At 37.1% G+C, this 14,587-nt stretch overlaps 1 protein-coding gene across 1 annotated transcript in view; it reads right to left on the bottom strand.

Moving 5' to 3' along the window:
• Window positions 1–10,539: 10,539 nt before the first annotated feature.
• Window positions 10,540–14,587, bottom strand: part of ZBTB11 (zinc finger and BTB domain containing 11) — a 31,426-nt gene continuing 27,378 nt past the window's right edge. Inside the window, exons 10-11 of the mRNA XM_032350331.1 lie at window positions 14,304–14,479; window positions 10,540–13,584 (exon numbers count right to left, since the gene is read on the bottom strand). Of these exons, the coding sequence (XP_032206222.1) occupies window positions 13,067–13,584; window positions 14,304–14,479 (694 nt within the window). The 3' untranslated portion in view covers window positions 10,540–13,066. The remainder of the gene's footprint in view (window positions 13,585–14,303; window positions 14,480–14,587) is intronic.

Raw genomic sequence — 14,587 nt, 5'->3', positions numbered from 1 at the left:
TCTGCTTTTAGTAGTTGAAATTCTGCTAGGAGAAAGCCCCCTCTTCATTTTTTATTTATTTTACTGATAATAGGCCTGTGTATCCTTATATTATTCTTTAGGTTACATTACTTATTTTGTATTAAAGAATGTCCCAGGCTTGCCCATACAAACCCCTTCCAGTTAATCCTCATGTCTTTTTGATGTCTCTGTCCTTTTAATACTTCCTTAATTTCTGGCACCGAAAGATACACTGCACCTATCTTGGATTTTCTCTTTTCCAGCCTTGGAATTAGTGATTTCTCTAAGCATCCATGGTTCCTTCTAGAAACAGTGGTGTTTAGAAATCAAAATCAGTACTAGATGTGCTTGAGGTACCATTGCTTCTAGCCTGCTTAACAGAGCTAGAAAGTATCTGTAATGTACACATCTATATTTATTTCTAGATCAATATGTATGTGTGTATATATATGTATATATTATATGTACGTGTATTTCCATTAATTCATATTGCTATTTCCCCTACCAGACCCAACACCAGAATTCATTCTAGTCTTCCTGTATTTGAAACTTACCCAATACCAAGAAATCCACTGTAATATGTTTACTTTTATTTGCCAATTTCTAGAATACACATAAAGTACTTTCATAATTACTAACCATATATTTACCAATGAAAAAACAGCTTACCAACCTGTGCAGTATTTGTGTATAGTTCCTTTTTTTTAGTCTTAAAGTTCATAATCAAAATACTGTTTTACAAAGTAATGTGGCTTCTTTTCTGTTACCCTTTCAGTATGGTTATGCTACTCATTTGTAATGAAATTAGTTAACTTGTTTTTGTTTGTATTTCATAATGAATGCTGCCCATTCTGTGCTAATTTTCATGGGGTTTTTTTGTATGTAAAATACTAAAATAGTTCTAAAAGTTGGAACGATACAAAAAGTGTGTAGTTTCTTTCTTCCTATCTTTCCTAGCTCTTTCTCTTTCTCCTAGCCTTTCTATCCTGTTTGCACCTATCCCCTATAGGTAATCTGTTTCTGGTTTCTGTTTTATCCTTCCTATGTCTCTTTTGAATAAATAGATGAGTGGTTACTTTCCCCCCCCCTTTTTTTTTCTTACATGATACATAGCATGTTATAGTTAACTCTTTTATATTTTGGTGGTTTTTTCCTACTTTACAGTGTACCCTGGAAAATATACCAGTTCATGGAGGTTTTAGTCCAAAAACATTTTTAACAGCTGTGTAGTGTGAATATACTGTAGTTTATGCAATTACTCTTCTATGTATGGGCATTTAGGTCATTTCCATTATTTTGCCATTGCAATGCTATAATTGAGTAACCTTGTACATGTGTATTTTCATACTGTTGCGAGGTATCTTCCTTCAGGTAAATTCCCAGAAATAGGATTTCTGAATCAAAATATAAATGTATATGTACTTCTGTTAGATTTTGCCAAATTCTCCTCTGAAAGGGTTGTACCAAGTTTGTTTTCCCACCAGAAAAAGAGTGTGCCTCATTTCACAGCTGTGCCAACAGGATGTTTAGGTCATCCTTTAAAATTTTTGCCAAATCAGATAGGTAAAACATGGTATTTCAGATTAGTTTTGATTTGCATCTCAAGCTATGAATGAGGTATGGTATCCTCTATATTTAAGGGCCAAGGGCCATCTGAATATCTTAATAAATAGTCTGTTGATGTCCATTCCCATTTTACTATGGGTTTTTGGTCCTTTCTCAAATTTTAAGAATTCCTTATATACTAACTCTTTATCTTTGATATGTTACAGTTTTCCCAATTAATTGTCTTGGCTTTTATTTCAGTGTTTTTTTGGTTTTTTGTGTGTGTGTGTGTGTGTGTGTTTTTGCAGTGCAGAAAGCTTTCATTTTTTATGTAGTAAACCCATTAATTTTTTATTTTATGTTAATATTTAGAAAGCCTTTCTCTATACTGATATTACAGAGGAATTTACCCATGTTTTTCTTGTGTTTTTGTATTGTTTCATTTTTTTAAAAAAATTAAGTAAGTCGCTACTAATTTGGAGTATATTCTTGTGCATTTGTGAGATCAGGTTCTAACTTTAGTTAACTGATATCTTTGTGATAATAAGCCATCATAATCAAGAAAATTTTGCCTTTGTGTCTTTCTGGGGTGTTTTTTTTCTCATATAGGTTTGACATACTGTAAGCTTAGTCCTCAATACTTTATTGTTATTGGAATGAAGTCTTCTCTGTCACTGTGTGCTGGTTGTTTTAGGATATGAAGGCAATTTCTGTATGTTAATTCTGTCTTGCTATCTTACTGAATGCTTTTATTGAGTTTTATCATTGTTTCTCTAGGATTTCTCAGGTATATCATCATTCCACGTGCAAATAGAATTGGGTTTACTTCTTTACCAATTTTTGTGCCTCTAATTAAATTTTCTTGCCTAACTATATTCCTTAATACTGCTAGTACAGTGTTGAATAAGAGAAATAACAGGCACTCTTGCCTTGTTCTTGTTCTCAGTAAAAATGTCTCCAGTGTTTTACCATTAAATAAGATGCTGGCTTTAGGGCTAAACATATTTTAGCATGTTAAAAATATCCATCAGTTCCTATTTTCTGAAGTGCTTTTTATCAGGTATGGGTGTTGGATTTTGTCAAAGGCCTTTTCAGGATTATATCAACAAGGGAAAACTAATACAGACAGTCCCCACCTTACCAATGGTTTGACTTCTAATTTTTCAGCTTCATGATGGTGCACAGTGATACACGTTTGGGGCACCTGTCTAGTGGCTCAGTCAGAAGAGCATGTGACTCATCACAGGGTCATGAGTCTGAGACCCATGTTGGGTGTAGAGATTATATTAAGAAATGTATATATTATATATATTACACACACACACACACACACATACACACACACACATTCAATAGAAACCATACTTTGAATTTTGAATTTTTTATCTTTTCCTGGGCTGGCAGTATGCAGCAAGCTACCTGTCAGCCATTAGTTAAAGAGTAAACAATACACTTAAAACTATTCTGTACACACACAACCATTCTTTTTTTTTTTTTTTTTAAGATTTTATTTATTTGACAGAGATCACAAGTAGGCAGAGCAGCAGGCAGAGAGAGAGGGAGAAGCAGGCTCCCTGCTGAGCAGAGAGCCTGATGTGGGGCTCAATCCCAGGACCCTAGGACCATGACCTGAGCTGGAGGCAGAGGCTCAACCCTCCGAGCCACCCAGGTGCCCAACCATTCTGTTTTTTGCTTTCAGTGTAGTATTCAATAAATTACATAAGATATTAGACACTTCATATACAGTAGATTCTGTGTTAGATGGTTTTGCCCAACTGTGGGCTAATGTAGGAGTTGTGAGCACCTCTAAGTTAGGCCAAGCTAAGCTCTGGTGTTTAGTAGGTTAGGTGTATTAAATGTATTTTTGACTTAACTTTATTTCCAACTCTAGTGGATTTATGGGAATATAACACCATCCCCAGTCAAGGAAGATCTGCATAAAGATTACTGTGAGAACTTTCAGGTGTAGCAGAAGTAGCAACTGCTGGGACCATCTACCACCTAGGGCATAGGGAGTAAGTGAACAAAGGAAAGATCTAACATTTTAGAGGAGGGACTCAGCGGCCAAATTTCAGATCTTTGAGGAGAAGGTGTGGCTGCTGCTGGGAGGAGCAGCATACCAAGGTGCCCACCATCAACAGTGAAGACAAATTTTGGGAATCCCTGATTCAACTGCATGACGAATCCCTGGTAATACGTACCCTTCCACCCCCACAGGAATCATTGTTGGCTAGTACTAATTGTTGCTTTTTGTTTGTATTTATTTATCTATTTATTTATTTTACTTCTTTTCATTGTCCTATTCTTTTCAAATTTCCTACATTGATCCTACATTACCTGAATCATTGGAGAAAGGGGTGGGAGTAGAGGCATCCCTAAATAAGGTGAATTAGGTTTGCTGTCATTCTAGCATGTCTGAATTAGATATGTGAGAACTTTTCTTTTTAAAAAAATATTTGTCAGAGCACAAGCTTAGGGGAGTGGCAGGCAGAGGGAGAAGTAGGCTCCCCACTGAGCAAGGAGTCCAACATGGGACTTGATTCCGGGACCCTGGGATCACAACGTGAGCCAAAGGGAGATTCTTAACCCACTGAGCAGCCCAGGTGCCTCTATGTGAGAACTTGCTTAGACCAAAAGCTTTGACCCACATCACATCACAATAGATAACCACTTATTGTACATGGACACAGAAATAATTCATAGCTGTGTACATTTTTTTATGTAGTCCAAGAGTGGTGTTACCCCAAATCTTTTTTTTCCTGAAGGTAAATCCTCTCGGAGTACTTTATCTGCAGTATCCATTGAATTCACATTGCTTAATATTAAAAAAAAAATAAGAACTGATGTGTACTATGTAAAATACAGAGGATAACCACTATAACTTTACTGCAGGAAAAGTTACCTGAACTTTGCGCCTCTCACTAATTGGTATATCATCCAAATGCGCCACAAGTCGCATTTCACTGGGAGCCTAGTACTGTCCTGATTTCATGCTGGTCAAACACCTGGAGTTGGTTTATTTCTGCTTCTTGCTTTCAGAATTCCATAACTAAATCATAGTTGATAGAAGTTTAGGATAGATCAATAGAACTGTGAATTTACCCACATAACCATGCCTCAATAAAACAAACATACATATATATATATATATATATATATATATATATATAAAATAAAACAAACATATATATATATATATATATATATATATATCTTGACTATAAGAAAAAAGAATCAAAACAAGCAGAACACTTGAAATCCAGTAATGCAAACAAAGTAACATTGAAAGAATAATAAGTACTAGTTAGATGTCGAAACATTACCAAATGATTAAAGCAAATCTAAGTGAAGACACTTTTCTTTCTTTTTTTGAGAGGTAGAGGTGGGGAAAGAGGTAGAGGAATAGAGATCATTATGCGACACAAGGCTCAATATCATGATCTGGGCCAAAATCAAGAGGCAGACACTTAACTGAGCCACCCAGGCATCCCTGAAGATGCAATTTTTTTTTTTTAATTTAAAGATTTTTAAGTAATCTGTAAACCCAGCGTGGGGCTCCAACTTTGCAACCCCCAGGTCAAGGGTTTTATGCTCTACTGATGGAGCCAGCCAGGTGCCCCAGGGAAGATGCATATTGAGAGTGAAAAGGTGTATCTATGGGGACAGAATGTATGGGAACTCTACTTTTCTGCTTAAATTTGCTATGAACCTAAAACTGCTCTTTTGAAAAAGTTTATTTAAAAAAAAAATCCAAGATGTGAGCAGTGGTTTAACTCAGTCACAAAGTGTCTCTCCACCATAAATATAATACTCAGTTGGATATAAAACCCCCAGAATATTCTAACACTACTGTAGTGCTCTGTATGAATATTAACTGTGTATAAACATTCATACATATATAACTATATAAGCAAATTTCTCAAGACAGGATTTCAGTGTAGTTATACTCTCAGAGGATCACTTGGAGGGAAAAAAGTCACTTTTCCCAACTTCTAAACATTTTTTCTCAGGGTACTTGGGTGACTTACTCCGTTAAGCATCTGCCTTTGGCCCAAGTCATCCTGGGGTCCTGAGATTGAGCCCCACGTTGGGCTCCCTCCTCAGTGGGGAGTCTGCTTCTCCCTCTCCCTCTGCCCCTGCTTGTGCTCTGTCAAATAAATATTTTTTAAGAAAGCACTATTAAAAAAAAAATTCTCATTCTATTCCATTTAATACTATGGCAGGCATTGGCTATGTGTTGCCCTAAGGAAGAAAATTAGAATCATCGCTTTTACCAGAGACGTTACACTCTCTGATAGGAGTAATTTAAGACAAAGCAGCTGCCGAGCACTTGGTTGGCTCAGTTGGGCAACTGCCTTCATCTCAGGTCAAGATGCCAGAGTCCCAGGATCAAGCCCTACATCAGTCTCCGTGCTTAGTGGGGAGTCTGCTTCTCCCTTTCCCTCCACCTCCTCCCCCTGCTCATTTCCTCCCCTTCTCAAAGAAAGAAATAAAATCTTTTCTTTTTATCTTTTCTACTTTCTTTGTTGTCCCATTGGTGGTTAAGTAACATATTGTTTAGCCTTCATGTGCTTATGTTTTTTCTAGCTTTTCTCTTATAATTGATTTCTAGTTTCATACAGTTGTGGTCAGAAAATTACTTGATACTATTTCAGTCTTAAATTTATTGAGTCTTGTTTTATGGCCTAACATGTGATTTGTTCTGAAGAATATCCCATGTGCACCTGAAAAGAATACTGAAATACTGAAAATGATTGGGAAGAGGATCAACTTGTAGGATAGATGAGTTGTGCAACGAAACCAGTGAAAATTGTAAAAACAAATATAAAAGCAACCATTTAAAGTATCTTGAAATGGCTAAGCACCAAATGAAAGACATGTGTTCGAGAAAAATCATTTAAGAAAGGCAACACCACCTCATGAACAGAGACAACAGTGGTCAGAGCCTCAGTATTCTCAGCTCACTTTGCCCCAGGTAGAACCTTTGTTTCACAAGTGGTGGCTGGATGGAAGACGGGAAACGCCACCTCTCAACCACACATAACCAGCCTTAGCTCAGAAACAGACAGCTGGGGGCAGAGTAAGGAAGACTGATGTCTTGATCCTCCCAGATAAATAGCCCTCTGACTGGGAGCCAATGGGAGATCAGAGTGGTGTGTCCACCTCACTGAGAGATGGTTGGGGAAGGAGAGGTTTTGTTTGAAACACCACAGACTTTTACGTACAATTCATTTATGGCAAGACCCAGAATTCACACAGACCCCACAAGTGAAGAGCTCAGTCCCACAGGACTACTGCAGCTGCTTCAGATGCCAGCTGCAAGTCTTGGATTTCCCTGAACCACCCACTCTTCTGCCTGACTGACTACAAACTTGGGAGCTTCTATGGAGCTTCTCCTTTGATAATTTAGTAGAACAAATCACAGAACTCACTTAAAGTGTTATACTTACAATTACAGTTTTATTATAAAGGATACAACCCAGGAAAAGCCATGTGGAAGAGACCTATAGGACAAGGTCTGGAAGGCGGGAGCACAAGACCTTCTATCCCTGTGGTTGGGGTGTGACACCCACCTAGTACAGCTCTATGTTCAGCAACAAGGAACTCTCACAAGTCTCTAGGTTTTGTGGAGGCTACATTACGTGGGCATGATTAATTAATGAATTAGGAGCTAGAGAACCCTCCCCTCTGGAGATTGTGGGGTGGAGCTAAAATTCTAACTCTCTAATCACATGGTTGGTTTTTCTGGCAATAAGCCTCCATTCTGAAGCTATCTGCCTCACCATGTTAATTTCAGATTTTCACTCTGAGATGGGAAAAAAGGATGCCAACTATCACACCAACTAAACATTGTACTGGAGGTCTTATAGAAAGCAATAAGGCAAGTTAGAATTGGAGAAATAGAACTTATTTCCAAATAACATAATTGGGTATGGAGAAAGTAAAAACTAAATAAGGGAATTTAGAAAGGTTGTTGGATAAAAGGTCTTACTTCCTATGTCAGAAAATTTTAAACATTTCACCTTTTAGAATGTTTTGCTGTAGCTTTTTGTGGACAGATTTTGCCCATTGCATAAAAATGTATCTAATATATTTACACAAACTAAAACATTGACTTACATAAGTGAAGAAATGTGTTCGTGGAGTGAAAATTCAGTTAAAAAAAGATACCAATTCTCTCCAAATGGATCTAGAAGTTTGATGCAATTCCAGTGAAAATGCCAACAGGATTTTACTGTAGAAATTGGTAAATTCATTATAGAATTTATAGTTAAAGAATATGCAAGACAATCTGAAATAAGAACAAAGTAGGAGGGTTTACTCTATCAGATATTAAAATTACTATAAACCTACAGTATTAAGATAGTAGCAGTAGTTGCAAGTACTATAAGGATTTAGTATTGTTGCAACTTGGTATTGCAAGGAATCTGTGCAAGTGTACAGAAATAAAGCAAAAAAGCACAATAGATTCCAGAAAGAAATCTACATATGTATGTACCTTTCGTTTATAAAATGGCATGGCTGAACAATGGAAAAAATCAGAGTACTCAGAAAATTGTGTGCACAATTGGGAAATCTACACCATAAAAAAGCTTATAAACTGGACCGCATTAAAATTAAAGACTTAACATTCATCAACCGGTACCATTAATAGAATGAAAAGACAAGCTCTAAAATAGAGGAGATGGTAATTGCAGAACAGCTTGTTTTCAGAAAGAAGTAGAAAATAGGTAAGATATTCAATTGCCTCATAAAAAGGCTACTAAATGGCCAAGAAATAAATGAAAAGGAGTTCAGCTTTACTAGTCATCTGGGAAATGTAAATTAAAACTACATGGGATACTAAGCATACCCCTCTCAGAATGGATAAAGTAAGTACTAAGCACGCAGAGCAGCCACAACTGGTGAGAGTACATTGGTATAACTTCTTTGGGAAATATTTTGGTTCACAAATCCAAGTAACTCAAATTCTACTGTTAAGTTATGTATCCAAAAGAAATGCATGCCCATGTATATACCAAGAGGATAAAAATCTTTCATTCCTCAGGATAACCCCAAACTGAACATGACTCAAATATCCATCAATGGTAGAATAGTGAAGTTGTGGTATATACACATCCTTTTTTTTGGAGAGCACACAGAATAGACACAGTAAGAGTTTAAAATGAACAGAACACGCCCAAACAGCAAGATAAGATGAATGGAAAAGGGAAGCAGGAAAATGAAGAACTAATTGGAAATACTAAGATAAGAAATACAATTTTAAAATGAAGAAGAGATAATTGAGTAAGAACAGTTACAGATTAGGTTGAGGAACTCCAAGAAGGTTATCAGGAAGTGAGAAAAAGATGGGGAAAATGAAAGAGGTATTGAGGGTAGAAATAAAACTTACAGAAACACAAAGTAACCAGAAGGGAAAATATTTAAAGAGATGCTATTTGGTTTCCAGACTTTGGAAGAGGTCAAACTACATGAAATTAACTCTCCACTTGATAAAATGTAACAAACTCCTTTGAAAGTTATAATACTAAGTTTGTAAGAAAGGAAATGTCCCAGAGTCCCCAGATAAGAGGAAAGAGAGTTGAACTTGTAGTAGTAGTCTTGTGGTAGAATGGATGGGCAGTCTCAGAGGGGGGCTTGTGATAGCTAGAAGGCAATACCATCAGCATTTAGGTCTACAGAAATTGGAAAAAGAAATTAAACACAATACTGAGATCCATCGGAGCTCCTGGCTGGCTCAGCTGGTAGAGCACATGACTCTTGATTTCAGGGTTGTGAGTTCAAGCCCCAAAGTTGGGCAGGGAGCCTACTTAAAAAGTAAACAAAACAAAACAATGGGACCACTGAAGAGCTACATCTTCAGTGAAAGAACAGTCAGGAAAAAAACTCAGTTCACCAGTCCAGGCAGATACGGGTATTTGGCCATCCCAGCCTGGGCTGTCAGTGGGCAAAAACCTCCCTTGAAGATTTAGAATAGCCAGGGGCACCTGGGTGGCTCAGTGGGTTAAGCCTCTGCCTTCAGCTCAGGTCATGATCTCAGGGTCCTGGAATCGAGCCCCATATCAGGCTCTCTGCTCAGCAGGGAGCCTGCTTCCTCCTCTCTCTATGCTTGACTCTCTGCCTACTTATGTTCTCTGTCAAATAAATAAATAAAATCTTAAAAAAAAAAAAAAGATTTAGAATAGCCAGCTTGCTCCCAAACTGGCCTGAAGTTCAAATTTATAGGTGCTGGTCCAGGAAACCATAGTCGGAGAATTAATATAAAAATAGTACCTAACCATGAACACTCTTGAGCAACCTAGCAGAAGCAAATTCAAAAATGATCTGGAAAAGGGACGCCTGGGTGGCTCAGCTGGTTAAGCAGCTGCCTTCGGCTCAGGTCATGGTCCCAGCGTCCTGGGATCGAGTCCCACATCAGGCTCCTTGCTCAGCAGGAAGCCTGCTTCTCCCTCTGCCTCTGCCTGCCATTCTGTCTGCCTGTGCTTGCTCGCTCTCCCTCTCTCTCTCTGACAAATAAATAAAATCTTTAAAAAAAAAAAATGATCTGGAAGGACTCATTCTTCAACCCATGAGGGTGGCACAGGCCACCTATTGGATGAGGCCCTATTGGAGGTAAGTTCATACTCCAAAATCCTCTAAGACTCTTGAGGAAAAACTCAGTAAGCAGTCATATTTAAACTTCAGAGCATCAAGTAATACTTTATAAGCATGGTATATTTAAACTGATTAAATACGTTAGTTAGGGGTGCTTGGGTGGCTCAGTCATTAAGCATCTGCCTTCAGCTCAGGTCATGATGTCAGGGGCCCGGGATCAAGTCCTGCATCGGGCTCCCTGCTTGGCGGGGAGTCTGCTTCCGCCTCTCCCTCTCCCTGCTATTCTGCCTGCTTGTGCTCTCTCTCTGTCAAAAAAATAAGTAAATCTTTTTTAAAAATGTTACTTATGCATCTTTGCTCCACAAGCTTCTACAAACTCTAATTGATCAATATATAGGATCAAGAGGAAGCAAAGGCTTTTATTATGTATGTTTGAAGCATTAGATGTAAAACTGTTTAGGAATTTCCAAGAGATTACAGGTTTGACAAGAAGAATCATAAGCAGGAAATATCATGCATGCACAGAGAGTTTGCATCAATGCATCAAAAAAGACAAAACACTGAACTTTTGGATTAGCTTTAAGTTCAGCAGTTTAGGCAACCTTGTGAAATTCTGTATATAGCCACTGTTAATAAAACAGATTAAAACCCATGTCAGAGAATTAATTCATTGCTATCAATTTATACATTTCAGTGACTAACAGTTATGACTCAAACTGCTTGGCAGCAGGAGTCTTAAGTACATTTAACCAGGGGTCCCCACACAATTAGCGGAGAGTCACCTGACAACAAAGCAATGCATGTTTCTAAGAAAGAATTGTAAATTAAATACAGAAGCTTCCCCCATGGCAACATAAAACTGAATTTTTGCAACCTTAACACTTGTTTCTACATGGACTTATGTAATGCTACACATTTTGTGAAAAGTCACGTCCAACATGGGGCTTGAACTCACTACCTCAAGACCAAGAGTCACATGCTCTACCAACTGAGCCTACCGGTAACCCTGTAACTCTACACATTTAGTAAATCACACTACTTCCAATTTTGTGGGAAAATTTTGTTTATGAGTAAGAAGTTTTAATATTATGTTTTTACCCAATGGTTATTTTTTAATGTATTCAATTCCCCTTGCCTTTAAAAATGGATTAACTTTAATAACATAACTAATTTATGACAGCAACTGAGTTATGAAGAGAAAAGTGACAAGGTCAACTCCAAAGCTTATGCTTTTAAACAAGATTCAACATCTTTTATTTACAATTTTGGACATACATTAATGGTCTTATACAATTAACTAAATCTAGTAACAATGGTGAAGATGGAACATAAAAGACACAATTCCAAATTTTAGTTAGGTTGAAATACATTTTCACTAACTGAAAGGTATGATAAACAAGCAGCCATTATAAAGTTATAGACTGTATGTCAATTCACTTAAAATTGAAAAAGTCAGCCACACAGCTATAGGAACAATGGGAAATTTGCAAATGCAAATATTACATATGCAGGTATAATGCATGCATGGCATCACATTTAGTCTTTATCTTTTCAGCCATTTTTTAAAGTAAACTGGAATAAATATCTTAATAATATATGTACATCAAGGCACATTCTTTTCTTGTGCTTTAGGAATGATTTACTTGTGATTTTGCTTATATCTTCATTTTTTATACCTTATATTAGCTTCTAATACCTAAAGTAAAAAGTTTAATTTTAACAATTATAGTTTGAGTGGTAGTTTCCTACAGGAGAGAAATGTGGCATCTCCCCAAGGTTATTTTGAAGGTCAGAAAACTGGATAGCTTCTAGAAGTGGGAATTTAAAAATCAAACACACAAATTACTAATTCTCACATAACTTTTAAAAATAATTTACTTTCAACAATTTGGTGGACCATAATCAATTAACTTCTTTATACAGTATACTAAAATGAGGGCTGACTTGAAGACTTTTCAATATTCTGAAGTTACTTGACAATTATACAGTATCCACACAGGACCACTGTAGAGGTCCGTATTGCTATCCTATTTCTAAATTGCAGTTTTTCAACAAAATTGAACGATTAAACATGATAAAAAAGCTGCAAACATAACAAATCTAGTTTTAATTTGTTCATTCTTCAGCAAAAGAATGAGTTTTTTTTTCATTCATTGTCCCATGTTATCAAGGAGAAATTTCCCATCAACAATGTTTAATAACAGTGTCCTTTGCTCATGGTCAATTTACTTGCCTTGAAGAGATAGTATATAGTAAGGCTTTAATAGGCATTTCATGCATTTTAATGGCATTTTTAAAAATCAGCTATTTACTTAAGGGTTCCCCATCTAGGTTAAGTATACTGTGCAAACTTGATTACAACATGTAACTCATTAAGTGCTTTAAAATAGAATAAATCCCTGACTTATAAGGGGTTAAAATAAATAGTAAGTCAAGAATCACAGATTTGAAGCATTTTAAAAATGTAATATACTTACGCATCCTACTAAAATGCTTTATATTAGAATTTTTTTGAACCTATAAACAGGGCAAATGAAATCACAGAACCTCTCTATTTTGAGAATAAAAGAGAAGAAGATCTGACTAGTGCAGCCTTTTAAACTCAAAGTATATAATAATGTCAAAATGCAAGTGAAACTATACAGTTTTTAATTTAGTCCAGTCCTTTATAAACATTAATTCATAAAAAGTACACCATGATAAACCATTACCATCAAGTAAATTTGCTTTCAATTCCTTTACAATAAATGGATTTTTCAATAGAACCCATTAGCCAGACAAACCGTTCAGAAATTCAAACATCACCAAACAGCCCAGAGCCTTGACCTACAAACTTTGGGCAGACAGTCACACACTGCAGTGTGAACAGATGTTCTGTGAGTTCAGTACACATGGGATGTCACTTCTTTGATCTCCATCGCTACAGTCACTCTGCTTCCGAAATGTGTGCCACCTCTACTTCAACAGTTTGAATAGCTTCTGCCACTTCTGAGAGCTTCTGTCCTTGCTGTTGCGCCAAAACATAATTAACCACTTGCATGATGCTTTGGTCAGAGAGCGTAGATACTGACGGACACTCTTCCGTAGCCGCAACAGCTTCCAGTGCTTCCATGGTCTCTCCCGTCACCACCACTGTCTCCAGTTCTTGAGGACCACTGCTTTCTTGTTCCTGCATGTCTGCTGTTAAGATACTAACAGCATGCTCCACTTGAGTTCCTTGGTTATGAAACTGAAGGGTATCTTTCTCCAGCATAATTTTGCAAGGCACATAATCTCTGTGGAATTTAGTCATATGTTTACGGAGTGTTCGAGCATCTATGTAGGCTTCACTACATACGGGGCAGACATAGGGCCGTTCACCAGTATGTGTTCTGACGTGGCGTTTTAGAGATCGGGCATCAGCCCAGGCTACTCCACATGTTAAGCATTCAAATGGCTTGACTCCTATTAAAAAAGAGTGAGGGAGACAGAAGTGTGTGTGTGTGTGTGTATAAGATACAAGTAACAAAACATATTTAAGTTCCCTGATAAATAATGCTTTTAAGTCCAATAGCCCTTTTCTATCTGGATTACGGCAGTCTTTACTCAGGATCTAATGGTGTACCTTAGAATGAACAAGATTCTGCAAACTAATCTCTCCACGGGTGTTCCCAGAAGTAGAAGTTACTGAGAGACAACTTTTGATTTTCCATGCACAGACTCATTTAACCTTCCCTGTGATCCTATAATATTAGGATAAGGTAACAGAAGGTTCCAATAGTCCAGTTCAGCATAAAAATGTTGACCTAGGGGTGCCTGGGTGGCTCAGTGGGTTAAAGCCTCTTTAGGGTCCTGGGATTGAGCCCCGCGTCGGGCTCTCTGCTCAGCGGGGAGCCTGCCTCTGTTCCTACTTGTGATCTCTGTCAAGTAGATAAATAAAATCTTAAAAAAAAAATGTTGACCTAGAATATTAAGCTCACTAAAGAAGGAACCTACCTATGTACATAATAACTAGGCACCCAGGTTTAGGATCACCTCAATCACTTGAATAAGTACCACATAATATGGGGATTCAACTCTTATCAAAGGAAGATGAGGTAACAGGCAAGAAGGTTGGTATAGAGAGACTATTAGATGTGCTTTTCATTCTACTTATATATATACATAATATTAAGTACAGTTACCTTCGTGGTTGTTCATGTGTCTCCTATACTCTCTTAACTGAGTGAATTTTCTTCCACATTGTTCACACACCCGTTCTAGGTTCTGCTTTGCTCTTCCTTTTTTCCCATGCGTAGCTTTCTTTACATGCCTTCTAAATAATGCTTTCTCATAAAATTCTTTGCCACATATATTACACCTATAATGGGGGTAAAAAAAAAAAAAAAAGAATTTTTTTTCCCAAAGCACAAGCATCCAAAAGAATTAATCCAAGTACATATACCATCTCAAGCAAGTTCAGATCCTG

This window comes from Mustela erminea, chromosome 1 (genome assembly GCF_009829155.1).
Source record: "Mustela erminea isolate mMusErm1 chromosome 1, mMusErm1.Pri, whole genome shotgun sequence".
Lineage (NCBI taxonomy): Eukaryota > Metazoa > Chordata > Mammalia > Carnivora > Mustelidae > Mustela > Mustela erminea.
Note: the sequence above shows the minus strand (reverse complement) of the source record. Positions and strands in the feature narration are given on the sequence as shown.